This window comes from Salmo salar, chromosome ssa02 (assembly GCF_905237065.1).
Source record: "Salmo salar chromosome ssa02, Ssal_v3.1, whole genome shotgun sequence".
NCBI lineage: Eukaryota > Metazoa > Chordata > Actinopteri > Salmoniformes > Salmonidae > Salmo > Salmo salar.
The window spans coordinates 39,552,022-39,574,243 of NC_059443.1; the positions used below are offsets into that span (position 1 = coordinate 39,552,022).

The 22,222-nt window shown below is 43.1% G+C and overlaps 2 protein-coding genes across 3 annotated transcripts; one reads left to right on the forward strand and one right to left on the reverse strand.

Annotated features, from left to right (window-relative positions):
* The first annotated feature begins 3,959 nt into the window (after positions 1-3,959).
* Positions 3,960-8,508, forward strand: LOC106582930 (serine/arginine-rich splicing factor 10). The gene is made up of 6 exons (XM_014166562.2): positions 3,960-4,167; positions 5,444-5,548; positions 6,486-6,589; positions 6,871-7,060; positions 7,192-7,242; positions 7,698-8,508. Exons 1-6 carry the CDS (start codon positions 4,103-4,105, stop codon positions 7,924-7,926), a joined length of 744 nt encoding a protein of 247 aa, XP_014022037.1. The 5' UTR covers positions 3,960-4,102; the 3' UTR covers positions 7,927-8,508.
* A 9,184-nt stretch (positions 8,509-17,692) lies between these two features.
* Positions 17,693-22,070, reverse strand: pnrc2 (proline-rich nuclear receptor coactivator 2). Of its 2 annotated transcripts, XM_014163640.2 has the most exons (3): positions 21,904-22,070; positions 21,086-21,307; positions 17,693-20,640 (listed from the first exon to the last, which is right to left on the reverse strand). In XM_014163640.2, exon 3 carries the CDS (start codon positions 20,614-20,616, stop codon positions 20,146-20,148), a length of 471 nt encoding a protein of 156 aa, XP_014019115.1. In that variant the 5' UTR covers positions 20,617-20,640; positions 21,086-21,307; positions 21,904-22,070; the 3' UTR covers positions 17,693-20,145.
* Positions 22,071-22,222: the final 152 nt, after the last annotated feature.

Below are 22,222 nucleotides of genomic sequence, written 5' to 3' on the forward strand. Positions count from 1 at the left end.
TGTCAGCTCAGGGATTTGAACTTGGAACCTTTCCGTTACTAGGCCAACTCTCTCACCACTAGGCTACCCTGCCGCCCCGAATCACTTACAATTCACTGTATCAGAAGTTTACATACACTAAGTTGACTGTGCCTTCAAATAGCTTGGAAAATTCCAGAAAATAATGTCAAGGCTTTAGAAGCTTCTGATAGGCTAATTGACATAATTTGAATCAATTGGAGGTGTACCTGTGGATGCATTTCAAGGCCTACCTTCAAACTCAGTGCCTCTTTGCTTGACATCATGGGAAAATCAAAAGAAATCAGCCAAGACCTCAGAAAAGAATTGTAGACCTCCACAAGTCAGGTTCATCCTTGGGAGCAATTTCCAAATGCCTGAAGGTACCACGTTCATCTGTACAAACAATAGTACGCAAATATAAACACCATGGGACCATGCAGCCGTCATACCGCTCAGGAAGGAGACGCGTTCTGTCTCCTAGAGATTAATGTACTTTGGTGCGAGAAGTGCAAATCAATCCCAGAACAACAGGACCTTGTGAAGATGCAGGAGGAAACAGGTACAAAAGCATCTATATCTACAGTAAAACGAGTCCTATATCGACATAACCTGAAAGGCCGCTCAGCAAGGAAGAAGCCACTGCTCCAAAACCGGCATAAAAAAGCCAGACTACGGTTTGCAACTACACATGAGGACAAAGATTGTACTTTTTGGAGAAATGTCCTCTAGTCTGATGAAACAAAAATAGAACTGTTTGGCCATAATGACCATTGTTATGTTTGGAGGAAAAAGGGGGAAGCTTGCAAGCTGAAGAACACCATCCCAACCGTGAAGCACAGGGTGGCAGCATCATGTTGTGGGGGTGCTTTGCTGCAGGAGGAACTGGTGCACTTCACAAAATGGATGACATCATGAGGCAGGAAAATTATGTGGATATATTGAAGCAACAACTCAAGACATCAGTCAGGAAGTTAAAGCTTGGTTGCAAATGGGTCTTCCAAATGGACAATGGCACCCAGCATACTTTCAAAGTTGTGGCAAAATGGCTTAAGGACAACAAAGTCAAGGTATTGGAGTGGCCATCACAAAGCCCTAACCTCAATCCCATAGCAAATTTGTGGGCAGAACTGAAAAAGTGTGTGCGAGCAAGGAGGCCTACAAACCTGACTCAGTTACACCAGCTCTGTCAAGAGGAATTGGCCAAAATTCACCCAACTTATTGTGGGAAGCTTGTGGAAGGCTACCCAAATGTTTGACCCAAGTTAAACTATTTAAAGGCAATGCTACCAAATACTAATTGAGTGTATGTAAACTTCTGACCCACGGGGAATGTGATGAAAGAAATAAAAGCTGAAATAAATAATTCTCTCTACTATTATTCTAACATTTCACATTCTTAAAATAAAGTGGTGATCCTAACTGACATAAGACAGGGAATTTTTACTAGGATTAAATGTGAGGAATTGTGAAAAACTGAGTTTAAATGTATTTGGCTAAGGTGTATGTAAACTTCCAACTTCAACTGTAGGTCCTGGATAGCAGGAAGCTTGGCCCCAGTGATGTACTGGGCCGTACGCACTACCCTCTGTAGTGCCTTGCGGTTGGAGGCCAAGCAGTTTCCATACCAGGCAGGGATGCAAGCAGTCAGGATGCTCTGAAATGTGCAGCTGTAAATCTTTTTGAGGATCTGAGGACCCATGCCAAATCTTTTCAGTCTCCTGAGGGGGAATAGGCTTTGTCATGCCCTCTTCACGACTGTCTTGGTGGGCTTGGACCATGTTAGTTTCTTGGTGACGTGGACACCAAGGAACTTGAAGCTCTCAGCCTGCTTCAATACAGCCCCGTCGATGAGAATGGGGGCGTGCTCGGTCCTCCTCTTACTGTCTGCCTTCCGAAACTGTGGACAACGAATCCCATTATTACGGAGGAGACATAAGTATCTCCTTATTATATTCATATCTCTGCTGTAACCCTTATTCATGACTCCAATTCCATTGCATTACAATGAGCCATTGGACCTTCCCTTTAACCGTGTGAGGCAAATGACCCGACGCTTCCTAAATGCTCTGTCTAAAAGCAAATACGTCTCGCATGTGATACAGTTTTAGAAGCACTTGGAACATAACTTTCATACAATGCATTCAGAAGTATTCAGACCCCTTGACTTTTGTTACGTTACAGCCTTTGTGTTTAGCAAATGGTAGGCTTACCCCATACAGTGGGGGAAAAAAGTATTTGATCCCCTGCTGATTTTGTACGTTTGCCCACTGACAAAGAAAGGATCCGTCTATAATTTTAATGGTAGGTTTATTTGAACAGTGAGAGACAGAATAACAACAAAAATATCCAGAAAAACGCATGTCAAAAATGTTATAAATTGATTTGCATTTTAATGAGGGAAATAAGTATTCTTATTTTCTTCCCCCCACTGTACAGTACCTATTTTTCAACATTCGGAAAAGATGCCTTTTCAATGTCCTGGGGAAGAAAAAAAATTACAAATGTTTTGGTCTCACCTTGGGCGGCAGAATGGCAAGGACCGGCCCTGCAAGTAACCAGTTATGTTCAACACATTGCAATACATTTACATTTTAGTCATTTAGCAGACGCTCTTATCCAGAGCGACTTACAGTAGTGAATACATACATTTCATGCATTTTTTTTTGGTACTGGCCCCCCGTGGGAATCAAACCCACAACCCTGGCGTTGCACACACCATGCTGGCGTTGCAAACACCATGCTCTACCAACTGAGCCACATCAATACATCAATATATCAAGCAGACTGGTAAAACACTGGTGTTGCAGTAATGAACATTTACCAACAGATGGCATCAACGTGCCATTGTACACCCATAACAAGGGCTGGTCCATTTTTAGGCCAAATGTAGGTCTTCAGCCTGTCGACATTGCATTATTTGGCTAAAAATAGGTAGCGTCATACGAGTCATCCTGATCTTGCAAGCTTACATTCTGTTTCACTACACGGATATCAGCATAGCGAAACAGAATGGTTTGTAAATAAAATGGGCTGGTGGCTTCGAGGAAAAAATTCTAAGGTCGATTTCCAATCCCAGTCTGCCCCTGCTGCATACCTCTCCAGATTACTTGAGACCAGGGGCCATCACTAGTTACCACAGCCACAAAGACAAAAACCCACCTATTTCTACATTTTCTCTTAAAATCTGATTTTTAAACCTAACCCTAAAACATTTTTGTTTTCATAAATGTTTACGATATAGCCAATTTCAGCCACTTTGGGCTGTGTTATCGTTATAGTGGAAACCTGTCACATTTGTGCCAAAAAGATCCATATAGTTTTTCCAGTAATTGTCTTCAAAGCTGATTCGTTCCATCACTCACAGCCCAAGATAAGAACACTTAATATTCATCCGATGTCTGCCATGCTTCTGGATGACGTTGTTGATGCTCACGCTTGTTCCAGTGTGCACTAAGGTGTCTGATCCCCCGCAATCCTCGGCCACAGAGTCCAGTGTGCGCTCATAGCGAAATGCTCCGAATTTATGAATTGACAATCTGACAATACTCTGAATTACAAATGCCCAGAGCTCACTCTGAGCGCCTCTGGCACTCCAGGTTGAATTTAGGAACACACCCTATGTGAGGTTTTGTGTTCTTTTTTTTCTTTTTTTATTGAACCTTTTTAACTAGGCAAGTCAGTTAAGAACAAATTCTTATTTACAATGATGGCCAAACCCGGACGACGCTGGGCCAAATTGTGCGCCGCCCTATGGGACTCCCAATCACGGCGGGATGTGATGCAGCCTGGATTCGAACCAGGGAGTGCAGTGACGCCTCTTGCACTGAGATGCAGTGCCCACTCGCCATAATCTTGCCTAATTAGCGGGCCGGCCGTGGTTACCCATCATTTAACATCTAAACACTCCTTGCCCAAAATGCCAGATGAACAGGCCACCCCTGGTGGGCAGGGCTAAAATAATGGTATTTGAGTCTGCGCGCTGGCCTCTGTTTGCCGATAGATGAGACCACCTCGCTGCTTTTTGCTACAGCTAGAACAAGTCCTATAGTTTACTGATATTAAATTATATTGGAAATTTCAACCGGAATAACAATATTTTACAATGGCTAGGTACATGAGACCCCCTAACCCATCACTCTTCATTAGAAACATCTCCGACGAATCCAGGTAGCTATGATCGAATAATTCGGCCGTGCGAGGTACAGCTACGTTAGCTAGCGAGCAACGTTAGCTAGGTTGCTAAACTGTTGTTTACTGATTTTAACTAGCTAGCATTTACAGTGAAAACTTGTAGCTAAGTGTTGTCAGTTGCTAGTTGCCTCTAAGTTTGTATATGGTGAGAAATGTTAACTAGTTTAGCTATCCAACTAACGTTATCTGAAAAAGTTAGCTGATCTACTTATAGCTTTGATACAAAGCTTAGCAAGCTAACGTTAGCATGTCTGCTAGGCTGCACATGAGTTTGCACCAAATATAGTGGTTTGCACAAAAACAGGAGAATTGTTTGAACCAACTGTGAATAGCCTAATTTTAGCTGGCCAGCCATCTACCTGCCAGGATGCCAGCAGTGGTGGAAAAATGACCCAGTTGTCATAGTAAAAGTAAATATACCTTAAAACGACTCAAGTCACCCAGTAAAATCCTACTTGAGTAAAAATATATATTTTTTTAATGGTTTTAAAAGTATCACAAGTAAATTAATTCCATAAATAGTAAGCATTTAAAAGTAAAAGTATAAATCATTTAAAATTATTTTATATTAAGATTTTTATTTTTACGGATAGCAAGGGGCACACTCAAACTTACAAAGCATTTGTGTTTATTGAGTCTGTCAGATCAGATGCAGTAGTGATGACCAGGGATTTTCTCTTTAGGTCTGCGAATTAGACCATTTTCCTGTCCTGCTAAGCATTCAAAATGTAACGAGTACTTTTGGGTGTCAGGGAAAATGTATGGCATAAAAAATACATTTTCAAGAATGTAGTGAAGTAAAAATGTAAATATCAAAGTACAGATGCCCCAAAAAACTACTTAAGTAAAAATAAAGTACTACTTAAGTAATTTACATCACTGGTTGACTGTCTGTTTTCTGCTCTTTTGCCAACTCCATATCATGGAACTGGCTGAACCAGTACCTGGGCTTAACTTGCATGCATGCCAAACATGACAATGAGTGACAGGAGTTGGCATGATGGCACAAACAGACTGTCACTCAGGCTACCATCTACCTGGCTTGTAGTGCATGAAATACCTCTTGTCCAATGTCACATTTTATACCCCCAGTTCTATGGTAAGTATGAAGCCAATTTAGTTGAATCTGAAGGTTCACTTATTGGCCAGTTGCAGGTTTGAACTTTGAATCACACTGGTTTAATATTTGCCTAAAAGGGTTGTACTTTACTGGCCATTACATTAAATGTCCTGTCATTTCATAACACTTTAGGCCAGAGGAACTACGCCGTGAATTTGGTCGTTATGGGCCTATTGTAGATGTCTACATTCCACTTGACTTTTCTACACGGCGACCAAGAGGATTTGCTTACATTCAATATCCTTTATACTGATGTAATGTATTAATGAACATGTCTTTCATTCGGTGCATTATTATTATTCACACGTGGGGTCATATTGACAATGTCACACGTCTTGAGTTTGCCTACTTTTTTGAAGTAATTATTGTATATTTGTCATAATAGGCTATACTGGTTTATGGGAGGGGAACATTAACATTCAAACATAGTAAAATGTGTACAGACATTAATCAACATCTCCTCTCCTAACTAAAATTGCTTCTATTACCCTAGAAATGTTAAAGAAGTCCAGTTCTGGAGAAACCCCAACAAAGAATGTAAAGACTGGTGTAGAGTAGTTTCAAGCCAAAGGGACCATAATGATTTCAGGCTACACGAAATAGTGGGAAAAGAACACCGAGCAAAGTTGAAGCATGAAGATACAAGGAGGAGAAAAGAGGGCACGAAGGCTTCCATTTGTCTACCAAAGAGAGGAACATAAAAGGATGTATTGGGCAAAGGCAAGCCGGAAATCAAGTTGTTCTGCCAAGCAGTTAGCGCGTTATGGTCAAGCTGGCGCTCAAAGGTCAAGCATGTTAAAGGTAACAAGCTTAATGTTTCGTATCCTACCAAATAGAACCCTTGCTCTTCACCTCCAAATATTTTGCTCTGTGTTCTCTCTGTACAAAAGGGCAAGAAAATCATATCTGTATGATAACTTTAATTGTATACAAGTTTACTGAAATAAGATTAATGTTGCATTTGTATAGCCTTTGTTCTCATTACCTCCCTGAAATTTGAACAGAAGTTTCAGCTTCATGTTTTTAATCTTTTAGGTTACTATTATCCCATGTTGGCACACAATTGACTTAACAATTGAAGCTTCCAGCCTCTTTACTTAATTAAAATGCATGTCTCCCCATTCCCACACCCACTCCACAAGTAAAAGTAAAAAGCCTTAACAGTCTGTAGCACATTCGAGGACGTGCGAGATGCAGAGGATGCCCTCCACAACCTGGACCACAAGTGGGTGTGTGGTCGACAGATCGAGATCCAGTTTGCACAGGGTGACCGAAAAAGTAAGAATGGGGTTTTATTTAGGTGCCCTGTATGAGTGGACTATTTACTACCTACCAATCAATTCAACGTGAAGAATTTAAGTTTCACTGTCGGAACCGTTTACCCAAGAATCTAAGTAGGAAAGTCTAACTAGGCCTACATTACTTTTAGCGGTAATATCTTGACTCGAGTCTCTGACTAGTGAAATCATTGCCAACCTGCATGCAAAATTATTTTTAAAACCCTTCTTGCTCAACTCCTTGTGTCCAGTATTTAATTTCAATGACTATTGTCCCTCCAGCCCCCAACCAGATGAAGACTAAGGAGAGCTCTCCTCGCAGAGGGTCCCGCAGCAGCTCCTTCTCCCGCTACGACGACTACGAACGCGGCGATGGCCGACGCAGGCGCTCTCGCAGTCGCAGCTACGAAAGGCGCCGGTCGCGCAGCCCTTCCTGCGACCGCCGTCCTCGGAGGTCAGAGAGCCCTAGAGAGTGAGTTCCTCTGCGACACTGAACCTAAACCACAGTTTCACTTGTCAAGTAATCCTCCCAAGGGGCTTTCATTGCACACCGAAATACCTTTGTATACAGACTGGTTCTTACTTTCACTTTCCTCTCTACAGCTCTCGATCATATGGCAGGCACAGGCGAAGCAGAAGCCATGAAAATGACAGGTAGACCTATATATACGACTCCGTATTCTGACTTACCTAACACGGCACAGTGCAATAAGATTGCATTTATACTGCATAGGCCTATGTGTTTTCAAAACACCATTTGTCAAAACTGTTCGCTGCTCTGGCACCCCAATGGTGGAACAAGCTCCCTCACGACGCCAGGACAGCGGAGTCAATCACCACCTTCCGGAGACACCTGAAACCCCACCTCTTTAAGGAATACCTAGGATAGGATAAAGTAATCCTTCTAACCCCCCCCCCTTAAAAGATTTAGATGCACTATTGTAAAGTGGTTGTTCCACTGGATATCATAAGGTGAATCCACCAATTTGTAAGTCGCTCTGGATAAGAGCGTCTGCTAAATGACTTAAATGTAAATGTAAAGTCGGTGTATTCATTAGTGTGTTGACTATTTGTCCTGTTCATATCCCATCTTCCTTTTTTTCTACCAGGTACAGGGGCCCTCCACGTGAACACCACAGGATGCACCACGCACCCCCGTCTCGTAACCGCTCCGCCTCCCGCTCCCCCTCTCATCCCAGATCCAGGCCCAAAGACACAAAGTCCCAGTCCAAATCCCCCAGCCCCGTCAAGGACTTCCACACCTCTTCTGGCTCCCAGAAACAGGCCTGTCGACGCTCCTACTCGAGATCCGTGTCCCGATCTCGCTCCAGATCCTAGGACCCCACCACCCTCAAACCCTGTTATTCTGTAGCTAAAGATGTTTTTGTTCAACACTACAACATATGAATATGATATCTAGTGAGTGGTTATTACACACCCCACCTCAGTTCATTAGTTGAGTTATCATGATATCTCTGGGCTGATACCATTCAACAGAGCTGGTTGTCCCTACAGATGGATAGTCATTTTTCGATAGTTCTGTTTCATTCACCTCTGAAGAAAATTGGCTGTTTTTTAATTTACCTTCATATCGGTTTAATTCTATTATTTGAGAACCCAATGGAATTAAGTTCAGCGCATAAGAATTGGTCAACTATGAAATATCAAGGTACTGCTTGTTTTGAGCTAACGGGTATTAACCTCTGGCTACAGAAGTTGAGAGTGCAAAAACCCATTTATAAGAAAATAAGTTATAAATTTGGAGTTTGCAGTGATATCTAGCCATCAAGTTTACTGCTATTATTTTTGTACATTTCATGTAACTAAAGTCTGCATTTTTTTTTTTTTTTATCCATTTTTATTTTGTTCAATTCTGGCAGCAGTGTTTTCTCTTTGTGGATTAAACATGTTATGTTTTAACTTTTCTTAATCATTTGGGTTGTACAAAGATATCGCTCCCTTGAAAGTACGGGTGAGACACCGGACAGTTTGTTAGGTACACTTATCTATTACCGGGTCGGCCACCCCCCCCCCCCCCCCCCCTCGCCAAAACAGCCATTATTCTTCGGGCCATTCTACATGGTGTCAAGTGTTACACAGGGATGATGGACCATGCTAGTGCAATGGCATCACGCAGATTGGACGGCGGGCGGTACGTTCCAAAGATGCTCTGAGTAAACTGAACTCGCTGTCATTTTTCCAGGTGATGTTTTTCTACTCCTCAGTTGTCCAGTATTGGTGATTGTGTGCCCACTGGAGCCGCTTATAGGAGTGGAACCCGATGTGGTTGTCTGCTGCAATAGCCCATCTGTGACAAGCATCAACGAGTTGTGCGCTCTGAGATGCCGTTCTGCGTCGCTTAGGTCACTCGTTTTTTTCCTAACGTTCAATTGAACAATAATGTCTCGATGCCTGTTTGCATGCTTTATACAGCAAGCCATAGTTATGTGACTCACGGTCTGTAGGGGCAATCCAAAAAAATTGCGCGTGGCCTGGTGTACCTAATAAACTGGCCAATGGGTATTGTTGAACAGAATTAAACGTGTCTACATCTTGACTTTTTACCTTAACTTTTAATGTACCCTATTGGTAATATTTGTTGTGTGTGTAATAAGACAAAGTGTGTAGACACCTGCTCGTCGATCATCTCGTTTGAAAATTATGGTCATTAATATGGAGTTGGTCCCCCTCCCATTGCTGCTATAACAGCCGCCACTCTTATGGGAAGACTTTTCACTAGATTTTGGAAGATTGCTGCGGGGACTTGCTTCCATTCAGCCACGGGCATTCGTGATGTTGGTTGATTAGGCCTGGCTCGCAGTCAGCGTTGCAATTCATCCCAAGGTTTAATGGTGTTGAGGTCAGGGCTCTGTGCAGTCAAGTTCTTCAACACCCACCTCGACAAAACATTTCTGTATGGATCTTGCTTTGTGCAAGGGAGCATTGTCATGCTGGAATAGGAAAGCGCCTTCCCCAAACTGTTGCCGTAAAGTTGGAAGCACAGACTCGTCTAGAATGTCTATGTATGCTGTAGCGGTAAGATTTTTCTTCACTGGATTTAAGGGGACCTAGCCAGAACCATTATTCCTCCACCAAACCTTACAGTTGGCAGTTAGCATCTCCTGGCATCTGACAAATCTAGATTTGTCCATTGGACTGCCAAATGGTGAAACGTGATTCATCACTCCAGAGAACATTACACCATTTCAGCAGACACTTGGCATTGCACATGGTGATCTTAGGCTTGTGTGTGGCTGCTCGGCCATGGAAACCCATTTCATGAAGCTCCCAACGAACAGTTCTTGTGCTGATGTTGGTTCCAGAGATTTTGGAACAGAGGACAGATGTGCTTCAGCACCTCTAGACGTTTCCACTTCACAATAACATCACTTACAGGTGACCGGGTCAGCTCTAGCAGGGCAGAAATTTGATGAACAGACCTGTTGGAAAGGTGGAATCCTATGACGGTGCATCGTTGAAAGTCACAGAGCGCTTCAGTAAGGCCATTCTACTGCAAGTGTTTGTCTATGGAGATTGCATGTATGTGTGCTCAATTTTATACACCTGTCAGCAACGGGTGTGGCTGAAATAAACAAATCCACTAATTTGAAGGGGTATCCACATACTTTTCTATATATAGTGTATTTACTAAGAATATTACTAGTGATGGGCACCATTATGGAAAATCTATAAGTTGCATTTTTCCATTTGATATCGTTATCGGTTTGTATAAAATACATTGCCATTTGCAACCGAGTGAACGTTAACTTTTCTGTTCACTTCCACGGCTCTGAAGTCCAGACAACTGCTTGTGGATTGCCTTTTGGGCCAGGCCTGTATGTTCTAGCATAAACCTACCCAACCAGCTTGAATACAATGGGAAATCACATCCGGTTGATGGCCCATCAGCAGGCTGCTAAGAGAAGGTCTGTGAGGGTTTTGTGCGTGCAGGAACAGTCGTGTGCTTTTTATCCCTGTTAAATTGTTACTGATCATTTAGGTCGAGGCCAGACTGATCCGTGGAGAACGGACACCAAATTAGAATGGATAAATGTTGGTCAATGCGCGCGGGGTGGCTGCTTATATTAGTCCTATTTCACATATGTACAAGTGTATATTAATACACGTGAGAATTAGAAAATAGTTTTTTTTGCATATCCTAACTCCCTCAAAACACCCCTGGAGAGTGTGATGTATAAAATACCCTATTTTCTACAACTCATTTTAACTTTTTGCCTATGCAATGACTACCAGTGGTCATACTGCATTTCTACACATTTTGCATTGACACAGAGAACATTTTGTATTTTTTAAAGCAAATCACCTGCTATTCTACATATTTTGCCTTGACTTATGCTTTTGGGGCCTTTCCCACCGGAAATAATATGGGTCGTGGGCCCCCTGGTCAGTATTAAGGCCCTGACTTCCACTGCTGTACAGACAGGCAAGTGCAAAGGCTATTTGTATATTGATGGAAAGTTACTAACCATGTTTCCATCCAGCAAGTAAAGTAGAAACACAAAGTTTCAGTGTAATTTTATAAACGCCGACAGCTCATTTGTTTGTTCAACATGATGGGGTCTTTTTGGGTCGGTCAAATAAATTATGCGGGAAACGGCAGTGTTTTTATTTAACCTTTATTTAACCAGGTAGGCTAGTTGAGAACAAGTTCTCATTTGCAACTGCTAACTGGCCAAGATAAAAGCAAAGCAGTTTGACACATACAACAACAACAGAGTTACACATGGAATAAACAAACATACAATCAATAATACAGTAGAAAAATCTATATACAGCATGTGCAAATGAGGTAGGATAAGAGAGGTAAGGCAATAAATAGGCCATGGTGGCGAAGTAATTACACTATAGCAATTAAACACTGGACTGGTAGAATGTGCAGAAGATGTATGTGCAAGTAGAGATACTGGGGTGCAAAGGAGCAAGATAAATAAATAAATACAGTATGGGGATGAGGTAGATTGGATGGGCTAATTTACAGATGAGCTATGTGCAGAGATCTGTGAGCTGCTCTGACAGCTGGTGCTTAAAGCTAGTGAGGGAGATAAGAGTCTCCAGCTTTAGTGATTTTTGCAGTTCTTTCCAGTCATTGGCAGCAGAGAACTGGAAGGAGAGGCGGCCAAAGGAAGAAATGGCTTTGGGGGTGACCAGTGAGATATACCTGCTGGAGCCCGTGCTACGAGTGGGTGCTGCTATGGTGACCAGTGAGCTGAGATAAGGCTGGGCTTTACCTAGCAGAGACTTGTAGATGACCTGGAGCCAGTGAGTTTGGCGACGAGTATGAAGCGAGGGCCAGCCAACGAGAGCGTACAGGTCGTAGTGGTGGGTAGTATATGAGGCTTTGGTGACAAAACAGATGGCACTATGATAGATTGCATCCAATTTGTTGAGTAGAGTGTTGGAGGCTATTTTGTCAATGACACCGCCGAAGTCGAGGATCGGTAGGATGGTCAGTTTTACGAGGGTATGTTTGGCAGCATGAGTGAAGGATGCTTTGTTGCGATATAGGAAGCCGATTCTAGATTTAATTTTGGATTGGAGATGTTTAATGTGAGTCTGGAAGGAGAGTTTACAGTCTAACCAGACACCTAGGTATTTGTAGTTGTCCACATATTCTAAGTCAGAACCGTCCAGAGTAGTGATGCTGGACGGGTGGACAGCAATCGGTTGAAGAGCATGCATTTAGTTTTACTTGCATTTAAGAGCAGTTGGAGGCCACGGAAGGAGAGTTGTATGGCATTGAAGCTCATCTGGAGGTTAGTTAACATAGTGTCCAAAGAAGGGCCAGAAGTATACAGAATGGTGTCGTCTGCGTAGAGGTGGATCAAAGAATCACCAGCAGCAAGAGCGACATCATTGATGTATACAGAGAAGAGAGTATATCTCATATCGAAGTAAATGTGAAGTCACGTGATGATCCATGATCCACGTGTGGTCCATATCATTAGACAACAGATGAAATAAATGACGAACTTCACAGGGTGGTGAAAGTGCACGGTGATGAGCTTGATGCTGCTTTCCAATAAATATGGAGGGTCTTATTCTGGTGACATGATGATCGGTACTTGATTGCCGTTTGACAAGTAAAAATATTCTAACTCTCATCCATAAACTCATTATGTAGACTGGACAACGCACAAACCGTGCCAAGCCCAGTGTTGGCACATTTGCTATTGAACAAAACAGTTGTGACAAAAATCAGTTTAGTTGAAAATGCGCTGGAAACCCATTGAACTTTAGATTTGTATTCGGTGCATGAAAATTTAAGTGAAACTCTGACTTTAGCATCACATCTGGAGGAAACCTGGCACCATCCCTACAGTGAAGCATGGTGGTGGCAGCATCATGCTGTGGGGATGTTTTTCAGCGGCAGGGACTGGGAGACTAGTCAGGATCGAGGGAAAGATCAATGGAGCAAAGTACAGGGAGATCCTTGATGAAAACCTGCTCCAGAGTGCTCAAGACTTCGGACTGGGGTGAAGGTTCACCTCATAACAGGACAATGACCCTAGCACGCAGCCAAGACAACGCAGTAGTGGCTTGGGGACAAGTCTCTGAAAGTTCTTGAGTGGCCCAGCCAGAGCCTGGACTTGAACCCATTCTAACATCTCTGGAGATCTGAAAATAGCTGTGCAGCGACGCTCCCCATCCAACCTGACAGAGCTTGAGAGGATCTGCAGAGAATGTGAGAAACTCCCCAAATACAGGTGTGCCAAGCTTGTAACGTCATACTCAAAAGATTCGAGGCTGTAATCTCTGCCAAAGATGCTTCAACAAAGTACTGACAATTTGCAAAAATGTCTAAAAAACTGTTTTTGTTTTGTCATTATGAGGTATTGTGTGTAGATTGAGGGAAAAACTATTTAATATATTTTAGAATAAGGTTGTAACGTAAAAAAATATGGACAAAGTCAAGGGGTCTGAATACTTTCCGAATGCACGGTATGCATATTATGAACAGTATGTGGATAGAATATGTAATAAATCTGAAGAAAACGTAGGATAGAATATTATGTGCAGCAATAGTTGAATAGGATGGCGCCGGAGAACAAGGCTGACGTTTTACGTATTCCTAACACGTTGTGTGTTTTTGTTATTTTAGTTGCATTGTTTAACTTATTTTTTAAACTTATTTTGTACATAATGTAGCTGCTACCGTCTCTTATGACCGAAAATAACTTCTGGGCATCAGAACTGCGATTACTCACTTTTTTTTCTTTAACGAGTCCGACGAGCCCGTTGTGAATGATATACTGCTTCCCCAGAAACAGGCCCAGATCCCCGTCATTTGCGTGAAGAGAAGGGAGAGAAAAAGGGTCCAGAGGGCGGGCTGCCTTCTGAGAATTCATAGGCGATCGAATAAACCCCCACTTCTTTCCATTCTGCTAGCAAATGTGCAATCTTTGGAAAATAAAATCAATGACCTACGCGGAAGATTAAACTACCAATGGGACATTCAAAACTGTAATATCTTATGCTTCACGGAGTCGAGGCTGAACGACGACATTATCAACATACAGCTGGCTGGTTATACGCTGTATCGGCAGGACTGAACAGCGGCGTCTGGTAAGACAAGGGGCGGCGGACCAGCTGTTATTTTAGTAAATAACAGCTGGTACACTATCTAAGGAAGTCTCGAGGTTTTGCTCGCCTGAGGTAGAGTATCTCATGATAAGCTGTAGACCACACTGTCTACCTAGAGAGTTATCTGTATTTTTCGTATTCCGCCATAAGCAAACAGCTCACCCAGAGGCGGCACTCCTAGTAGCTGGGGACTTTAATGCAGGGAAACTTAAATCCATCTTACCAAATTTCTATCAGCATGTTAAATGTGCAACCAGAGGCAAAAAAACTCTGGACCACCTTTACTCAACAAACACAGAGACACATACAAAGCTCTCCCTCCATTTGGCAAATCTGACAATAATTCTATCCTCCTGATTCCTGCTTACAAACAAAAATTAAAGCAGGAAGCACCAGTGACTTGATCAATAAAACAGTGGTCAGACGAAGCAGATGCTAAGCTACAGGACTGTTTTGCTAGCACAGACTGGAATGTGTTCCGGGATTCCTCCGATGGCACTGAGGAGTACACCACAACAGTCATTGGCTTCATCAATAAGTGCATTGATTACGTCGTCCCCACAGTGACCGTACGTACATACCCCAACCAGAAGCCATGGATTACAGGCAACATCCGCACTGAGCTAAAGGCTAGAGCTGCCGCTTTCAAGGAGCGGGACTCTAACCCGGAAGCTTATAAGAAATCCCGCTATGCCCTCCAAACCATCAAACAGGCAAAGCGTCAATACAGGACTAAGATCGAATCGTACTACACCGGCTCTGACGTTAGGTGGATGTGGCAGGGCTTGCAAACCATTACAGACTACAAAGGGAAGCATAACCGAGAGCCGCCCAGTGACACGAGCCTACCAGACGAGCTAAACTACTTTTATGCTTGCTTCGAGGCAAATAACAAACATGCATGAGAGCACCAGCTGTTCCGGAAGACTGTGTGATCACGCTCTCCGCAGCCGATGTAAAACCTTTAAAAAGGTCAACATTTTCAACCTCTCCCTGTCCGAGTCTGTAATACCAACATGTTTTAAGCAGACCACCATAGTCCCTGTGCCCAAGAACACTATGGTAACCTGCCTAAATGACTACTGACCCGTAGCACTCACGTCTGTAGCCATGAAGACTTTGAAAGGCTGTTCATGGCTCACATCAACACCATTATCCCAGAAACCCTAGACCCACTGCAATTTGCATACCGCCCCAACAGATCCACAGATGATGCAATCTCTATTGCACTCCACACTGCCCTTTCCCACCTGGACAAAAGAAACACCTATGTAAGAACGCTATTCATTGACTACAGCTCAGCGTTCCCTCTTTACACTGCTACTCTGTTGTTATCATCTATGCATAGTCACTTTAATAACTCCACATGTACACATTACCTCAACTAACCGGTGCCCCCGCACATCAACTCTGTACCGGTACCCCCTTATGTATAGTCTCGCGATTGTTATTTTACTGCTGCTCTTTAATTATTTGTTACTTTTATTTCTTATTCTTACTCATATATTTAAAAAAAAAACTATTGTAGGTTAGGGCTTGTAAGTAAGCATTTCACTGTAATTGTATTCAGAGCATGTGACTAATAAAATAAAATTTGATTTGACTAGAATACAGTATATAAACTCAGCAAAAAAGAAACGTCCCTTTTTCAGGACCATGTCGTTCAAAGATAATTCATAAAAATCCAAATAACTTCACTGACGAGTTGTGGTTTTGTCTCACCAGGGGTGATGGTCGGATTCGTGTTTATCATCGAAGGAATGAGCGTTACACCGATGCCTGTACTCTGGGGCGGGATCGATTTGGAGGTGGAGGGTCCGTCATGGTCTGGGGCGGTGTGTCACAGCATCATTGGACTGAACTTGCTGTCGTTGCAGGCCATCTCAATGCTGTGCATTACAGGGAAGACATCCTCTTCCCTCATGTGGTACCCTTCCTCCATGCTCATCCTGACATGACCCTACAGCATGACAATGCCACCGGCCATACTGCTCGTTCTGTGCGTGATTTGATGCAAGACAGGAATGTTAGTGTTCTGCCAACCCGGATCTCAATCCGTCTGGGACCTGTTGGATCGGAGGGCTAGGGCCCTTCACCCCAGAAATGTCCAGGAACTTGCAGGTGCCTTGGTGGAAGAGTGGGGTAACATCTCACAGCAAGAACTGGCAAATCTGGTGCAGTCTATGAGGAGATGCACTGCAGGGCTTAATGCTTTGGATTTTGACCCCCCCCCCTTTGTTCAGGGACACATTCTACTTCTGTTAGTCACGTCTGTGGAACTTGTTCAGTTTATGTCTCAGTTGTTGAATCTTATGTTCATTCAAATATTTACACATGTTTAAGTTTGCTAAAAATAAGCGCAGTTGACAGTGAGAGGACGTTTCTTTTTTTGCTGAGTTTACATATGAAATGGGTAAACAAAGTGACCAGTGTCTATGTACATAGGGCAGCAGCCTCTAAGGTGGAGGGTTGAGTAACCGGGTGGAAGCCGGACTGTGACTGAGTTCAGGCCAGGGTACTGGGTGGAGGCTGGCTTTGAGAGAGAAGCTGTTTTTCAGTCTCTTGGTCTCAGCTTTGATGCACCTGTATTGATCTCACCTTCTGGATGATAGCGGGGTGAACAGCCTGTGGCAGCTGAGGTCCTTGATCTTCTTGGCCTTCCTGTGACACCGGGTGCTGTTGGGCAGACCGCACCACCCTCTAGATAGCCCTGCAGTTGCGGATGGTGCAGTTGCCGTACCTGGTAGTGATACAGCCCGACAGGACGCTGTTGCACCTCCACCTGTCTGTGTGGACCATTTCAGATTGTCAGTGATGTGTATGCTGAGGGACTTAGAAGAGTTCTGCCTTCTCCACTTGGCCTCTGTGTGTTACATCTGCTGCCCATGATCAGCTCCTTTGTTCACGTTACTTTCCTGACACCACTCCGCCAAAGCCTTCACCTCCGTTGGATCTCTCATTGTTGGTAATCAGGCCTACCACTTGTCATTAGCCAGCTTGATTGAGTTGGAGGCGTGCATGGTCACACAGGAAGTACGGGAGGGGGATGAGCAGGCACCCCTGTGGGGCCCGTGCTGAGGATCAGCGTAGTGGGGGTGTTATTTCCTACCTTCACCACCTGGGGGCAGCCCATCAGGAAGTCCAGGACCCAGTTGCACAGGGCGGGGTGCAGACCCAGGGCTTAATAAGCTTTGAGGGTACCACGCCGTTGAAGGCTGAGTTGTAGAAAATATTTCGTACATAGGTATTCCTCTTGTCCAGATGGATACATTGGGATGGTATGCAAAGTGCAGTGGGTCTAGTGTGAAGAGACCCTTAACTAGCATGAAAGAACTTCATGATGACAGAAATGCTACAGTTACTTGAGGATATCAGTATTCTATGAGAATGTAATTATCAGGATAACCATGGGTAACTGTTCCAAATAAATACAGTAAGCTGTACAAAACTGTTGGAAATGGTTTGGAATAATGAGTGCATCCAGAAAAAGACAGACACAAAGTAGGGGGGGGAAAGGGAAGGGATTTTATTTTTTGGGGGTTTACTTTTTGATTAGACCAATTAAAAGCAGTGCTTTGAGTTCCTTTTTTAAGTCAAATTCAATCAAGTCTGGACATGTGGCATAATTTCATATTCATTGGTGACCGTAAACAAATGGGACAAATTAAAAGCCAATTTGTTGAGAAACCCTTGAGTTTCAAATTTAGGACAGAGACTTATACATGCATGAATCATTAGCAGAAACCAACAGAACACATCTTTGTTTAACAAAAAAAGGCAGATGAAAAACAGGTTGACAATAACATAGGGCCAAATTCAAATTATCTTCTGGCAGAAGAACAGCAGATAATTGAAGGTGGTTTTAAGATACACATTTTTTGGTCAATGAATAATATTACCTAATCACAAAATATAAATCAATGTTGATCAACAACAGAATTTCGCAATGTTGGGTTAAAATGTAGGCACAATCAAGTTCAACAACTCAATTCAGGACACGTTTTCCAGACAGATCATAAGTAGTCCTGAAAAAAAAAAAAAATTTCAATGGAGACTATCCATTGAAATAGTTGTTTTAATCCAGGTTTGGGGTCAATCTGTCTGGGAAACCAGCCCCCAGTGGCTGTCTTCAGGCTGTAGCACACCCGGAAACTAAAATACTGGAACAATTCATACATATCGAAGTCTCCTCAAAAGGTCAAATGTAAGCTACGTTTTTTTGCACACCGCATTTTTTCACCCTACACTGTGCATAATACAAAATAAAAAACATGTGCAAGATTACTGACATTACACAGTGAAGGGGTATTGACAAATGCTATAGGCATATTCTTTTTTACAAAAATATTCAGTATTTGAAGTCAAGACATGTCCTTAGCATGACTTATACATTCAGTGTTATTACTAAAAATACTTTATAAAGCAGGTTTAAAAACACACTGCTAAATGTACATATGCTACCAGTATTTTTACACATTTCATTATTTACATGGCTCTTTTTCTTTAACTTATTTCAAGCTCGTGAGCTCCGTTTTGTCGTCTCTAAGATGGCCATTACAGTTCCCATTCTGCAAAGAAAATAAAAGACTGCCTCCCCTCAAATTAGAACCTAGAGAGAGATAGTCAATTAACCACCCACTGATATAAAGGCCTCTCAGCCTGTAACTTATAAAAACGATTTTGATTGCAGTGCAAGAAGAGTAGGGTGCAGGAAGCAGTGAGTATCTGGAGATTGCCGCTGGAGACTTTAAATGTAAACAGATCCACACTGGCCTTGCGCCTAACGTCCTCTGTGCCACGTTACACACTTCCTTGTAAGAAACTGCCACACAGCAAACAGGGCCACGGCATAGGAGATCGAGGTTGTGAAACTTAGTTCCACGTTCCTGTTGAATCTGGCCCTCTTCTGCATTGTTTACGGTGTGGGGTTTCAGTAGGGAAGGAGATAGTTTGAAAGTGGCTAATAGCAGTACTGATTGCGTTGGAAAAAAGTGACCCAGAGGACCAAATTCTCTGTGCCACTCAAGCCAACGTGGTTGATATGGCACTGGTAACCACGTCAGACATACAAGGGAGAGATGGTGAAAAAAAGTGACAGCAAAAGACATTGGTTTGGTTAAGACAAAACTGACTCATTGATTAATAACCACATCACAAATAGACAAAATAATTGTATGATAGAGCTGCAGGCCTTGGACCAGAACAACTGCCATAGTGCAGAGCGCACAGCGCAATAAAAAAGTACAGGAGTTGAACGTCCAAGGCCTGTGTGCCATGGCCTCTACACTTCAGTTTGAGGTTATACTTGTGACCTGTACTCACTACTACAGCGGATTCCCTCCTGAAAGATAGCTCTGGTTTCCCTGCAGAACAGTGGATTTTACATCCCCCCCAAAACCAGAGGGAAAACAGTAAGTCAAACTAAAAAATATGCTACTATTGTAGATTGTGCTTCAGGCAGCACCAGGTTGTCAGAGGTGAACTCCTTAATGATTAACAGAACTTAACGTGCCAAAGAATTACCGGTCCACAGAAATGGACTGTAAATGAGACTGCATTAACATGTTATTACTAACAGTATCCAACCCTACCGTTTGGGAAGAAAAGCCCACAGACTTGCTATAACGGCCAACAAAAAAACAACAAAACAAAAAAACAAGAGCATGAATACGAAGGATATCCAGTTCATCGTTAGTGACAGAAACAGACTCCAATGAGAGCATTCTCCCCCACCAACAAGGCTGCAGCGCTGTAATACCTGTGGTACTCCAAAAAAATTTATAAAAAAAATATGGGTGACAAACATCTGCAGAGATTTCCCTACAACATGCCTACCCACCCATCGAACACAGTCTAAAATAGCCAAAAGTATATTACAACGCTGGGGCGTTCAAGGCAGGCAGGAGCCTTCGTTCACACGTTGGCTTTGAAAGGTCAGGTTATGGGAGTCCATCTCTAGGCATGCACCTTGAGGAGGCTCTTCAGCTGGAAGGCCATCATCTCCCTGCTGTCACGAGTACCCATGGGGACCCAGTGGCTGGGGGGCTTGGGCAGCACACTGGGGGAGGGTGGCTCGCTGAACTTGGCCCCTGCATAGCTCGGGCCGCCACACTGGGCGGCCAGAAGTGTGTTCAGGTGGGACACAGCGCCCTCCCAATTCTGATCGTAGGCGTTGGCAAAACGGACAGAAGTGTTTTTCTTCTCAGCCGACGCGGCCAGCCGCGCCTCTGGAAACCAGGGGTAGGCTGCGCCCTTGCGGTGGCCATGTTGGTGAGGACCTCCCGCCGCCCCTGAGGATGCTACAGTTGTCACTCCATTCTGATCACGGACAACTCTCTGCTTGGCCCTGCCCAGCTGATGGTTCTTCTTGGGCAATGGGCGCTCTGGGTGGGACACTGGAATGTTGTACCTCTCTCCACCTCCCATACTGTACTTTCCAGACTATGTCACCTGAAAGAGGAATACATTTAAATTAAGAAACAAATCTAAAAAAAAACAAAAACATTGAAGCAATTAATTTCTAACATTTACAATTTAGTCATTTTTCAGACACTTATCCAGAACTTACAAGTGCCTTGCTCAAGGGCATACAGATGTTTCACCTATTCAACTCAGTGATTCGAACCAGCGACATTCCAACGCTCTTAATGCTAACGTTACCTGCAGCCTAAAAATTAAACATGACAATTGTCCCCTGTTGACAACACCGCTTTAACAATATTTTTTTAAATATATATATATGCGTAGTTGATAAGACGGGCAAAATAGAATTAACAGAACTGTTGGAACAATTGTGCATTACTGAAGCTACTCCAATGAGCTAAATTGGGCTACGTGCAAAAGATCAGCCCTTCCCCCACCCGACAGCAAAAACAGTGTAGCAGCCAATGCCTACCTCTTTGTTGTTAGAAAGTTGGCTGTGCAGAGATGTTTCCTTCTTAATTTCTCCTTTCCAATTGGGCTCCAGGTCCTCAAAGTAGTCTTCGGTCTACTTCTCGCTGCACTTTTAGGTCCAGCAAGATCTGGAGTTGTCATGTGCCAATGAGCGTCGTTTTCCCGTGAAGCCGAGTAGAACATCAATTCACTTCAGCGCACGAAAATGCTCAAAGAAGCCGATCTAAACAAAACATTTTTTTAATATTTTTTTTAAAGAAATACTTCGGGCAAAATAGAATGACACTGCTCCAAGTATGTAAACTGTTGATGTTACAAATTGAGAATGGGGCCAGTTGTCTTGTGACAAACATGCATCTTCACAAAGCTAACTACATTCTACAAACTGTCTGGTAAAATCCATAAACTGGTAGCAACATAATGCATATTGGTTTACTGGAAAATAAAGCAGGTAGCTAACTAGCGTCCATGTTTAGCTATGTAAAGCCACCACGTAAACAGCGAATAATGCTTTCACTGGCGTGGACGACTGCGAACGTCGTCAACAAATGTTACGTTAGCTTGGTGGAGAAATCGAGCGATTGATGTTCACTTTAGCTGAATACATTTTTTAAATACACCTGGATTAACCGTAATTTGTGCTTGTTAACATTACTAAAGTTAGATATGTTCAGGGTTCTTATTATCATTGTAAGTAAATAGCCGTCTATCTAGGTCACTTCTCTGGCAACAAAACAAAGAACGCCACTCATAAGTCATATGGCGTCACAAATTCTAGCTAAATTAACTTAGCCAATTTAGCTAAACACAGGCTCTTACCGACTTCCTCAGGCTTAGTTGGTAAAAGCCCTTTGTCAGAGACTGTTGAATTGACGTCTGAACTCTCTGAATGTAGAAATTGCTATATCTAGAAACGTGTGTACATCTCTATTCCCTCTCGACTGTCTGATTTGCAACAAAATGGAAGCTCGAGCAGGTATATGTAGCTGCGCAAACTGAGCTCTGACCAATCACAACAGCTCTGTGACCGAAGGACCAATCGGAGAGGCCATACACAGACGCATTTACGTCTGTTGCCAGACAGTTGACGCGAAAAGACAAACCTCCCGCCCTAGGCTTCCATTGTTGAGGGTATTTC

Bases quoted from the DNA above. Each gene is read 5' to 3' on its own strand.
- LOC106582930 (XM_014166562.2), top strand. From the start codon at position 4,103: ATGGCTAGGTACATGAGACCCCCTAACCCATCACTCTTCATTAGAAAC. The intron at 6,590-6,870 runs GTAAGAATGGGG...TTGTCCCTCCAG, and splicing joins TGCACAGGGTGACCGAAAAA to CCCCCAACCAGATGAAGACT. The intron at 7,243-7,697 runs GTAGACCTATAT...TTTTTCTACCAG, and splicing joins AGAAGCCATGAAAATGACAG to GTACAGGGGCCCTCCACGTG.
- pnrc2 (XM_014163640.2), bottom strand. From the start codon at position 20,616: ATGGGAGGTGGAGAGAGGTACAACATTCCAGTGTCCCACCCAGAGCGC.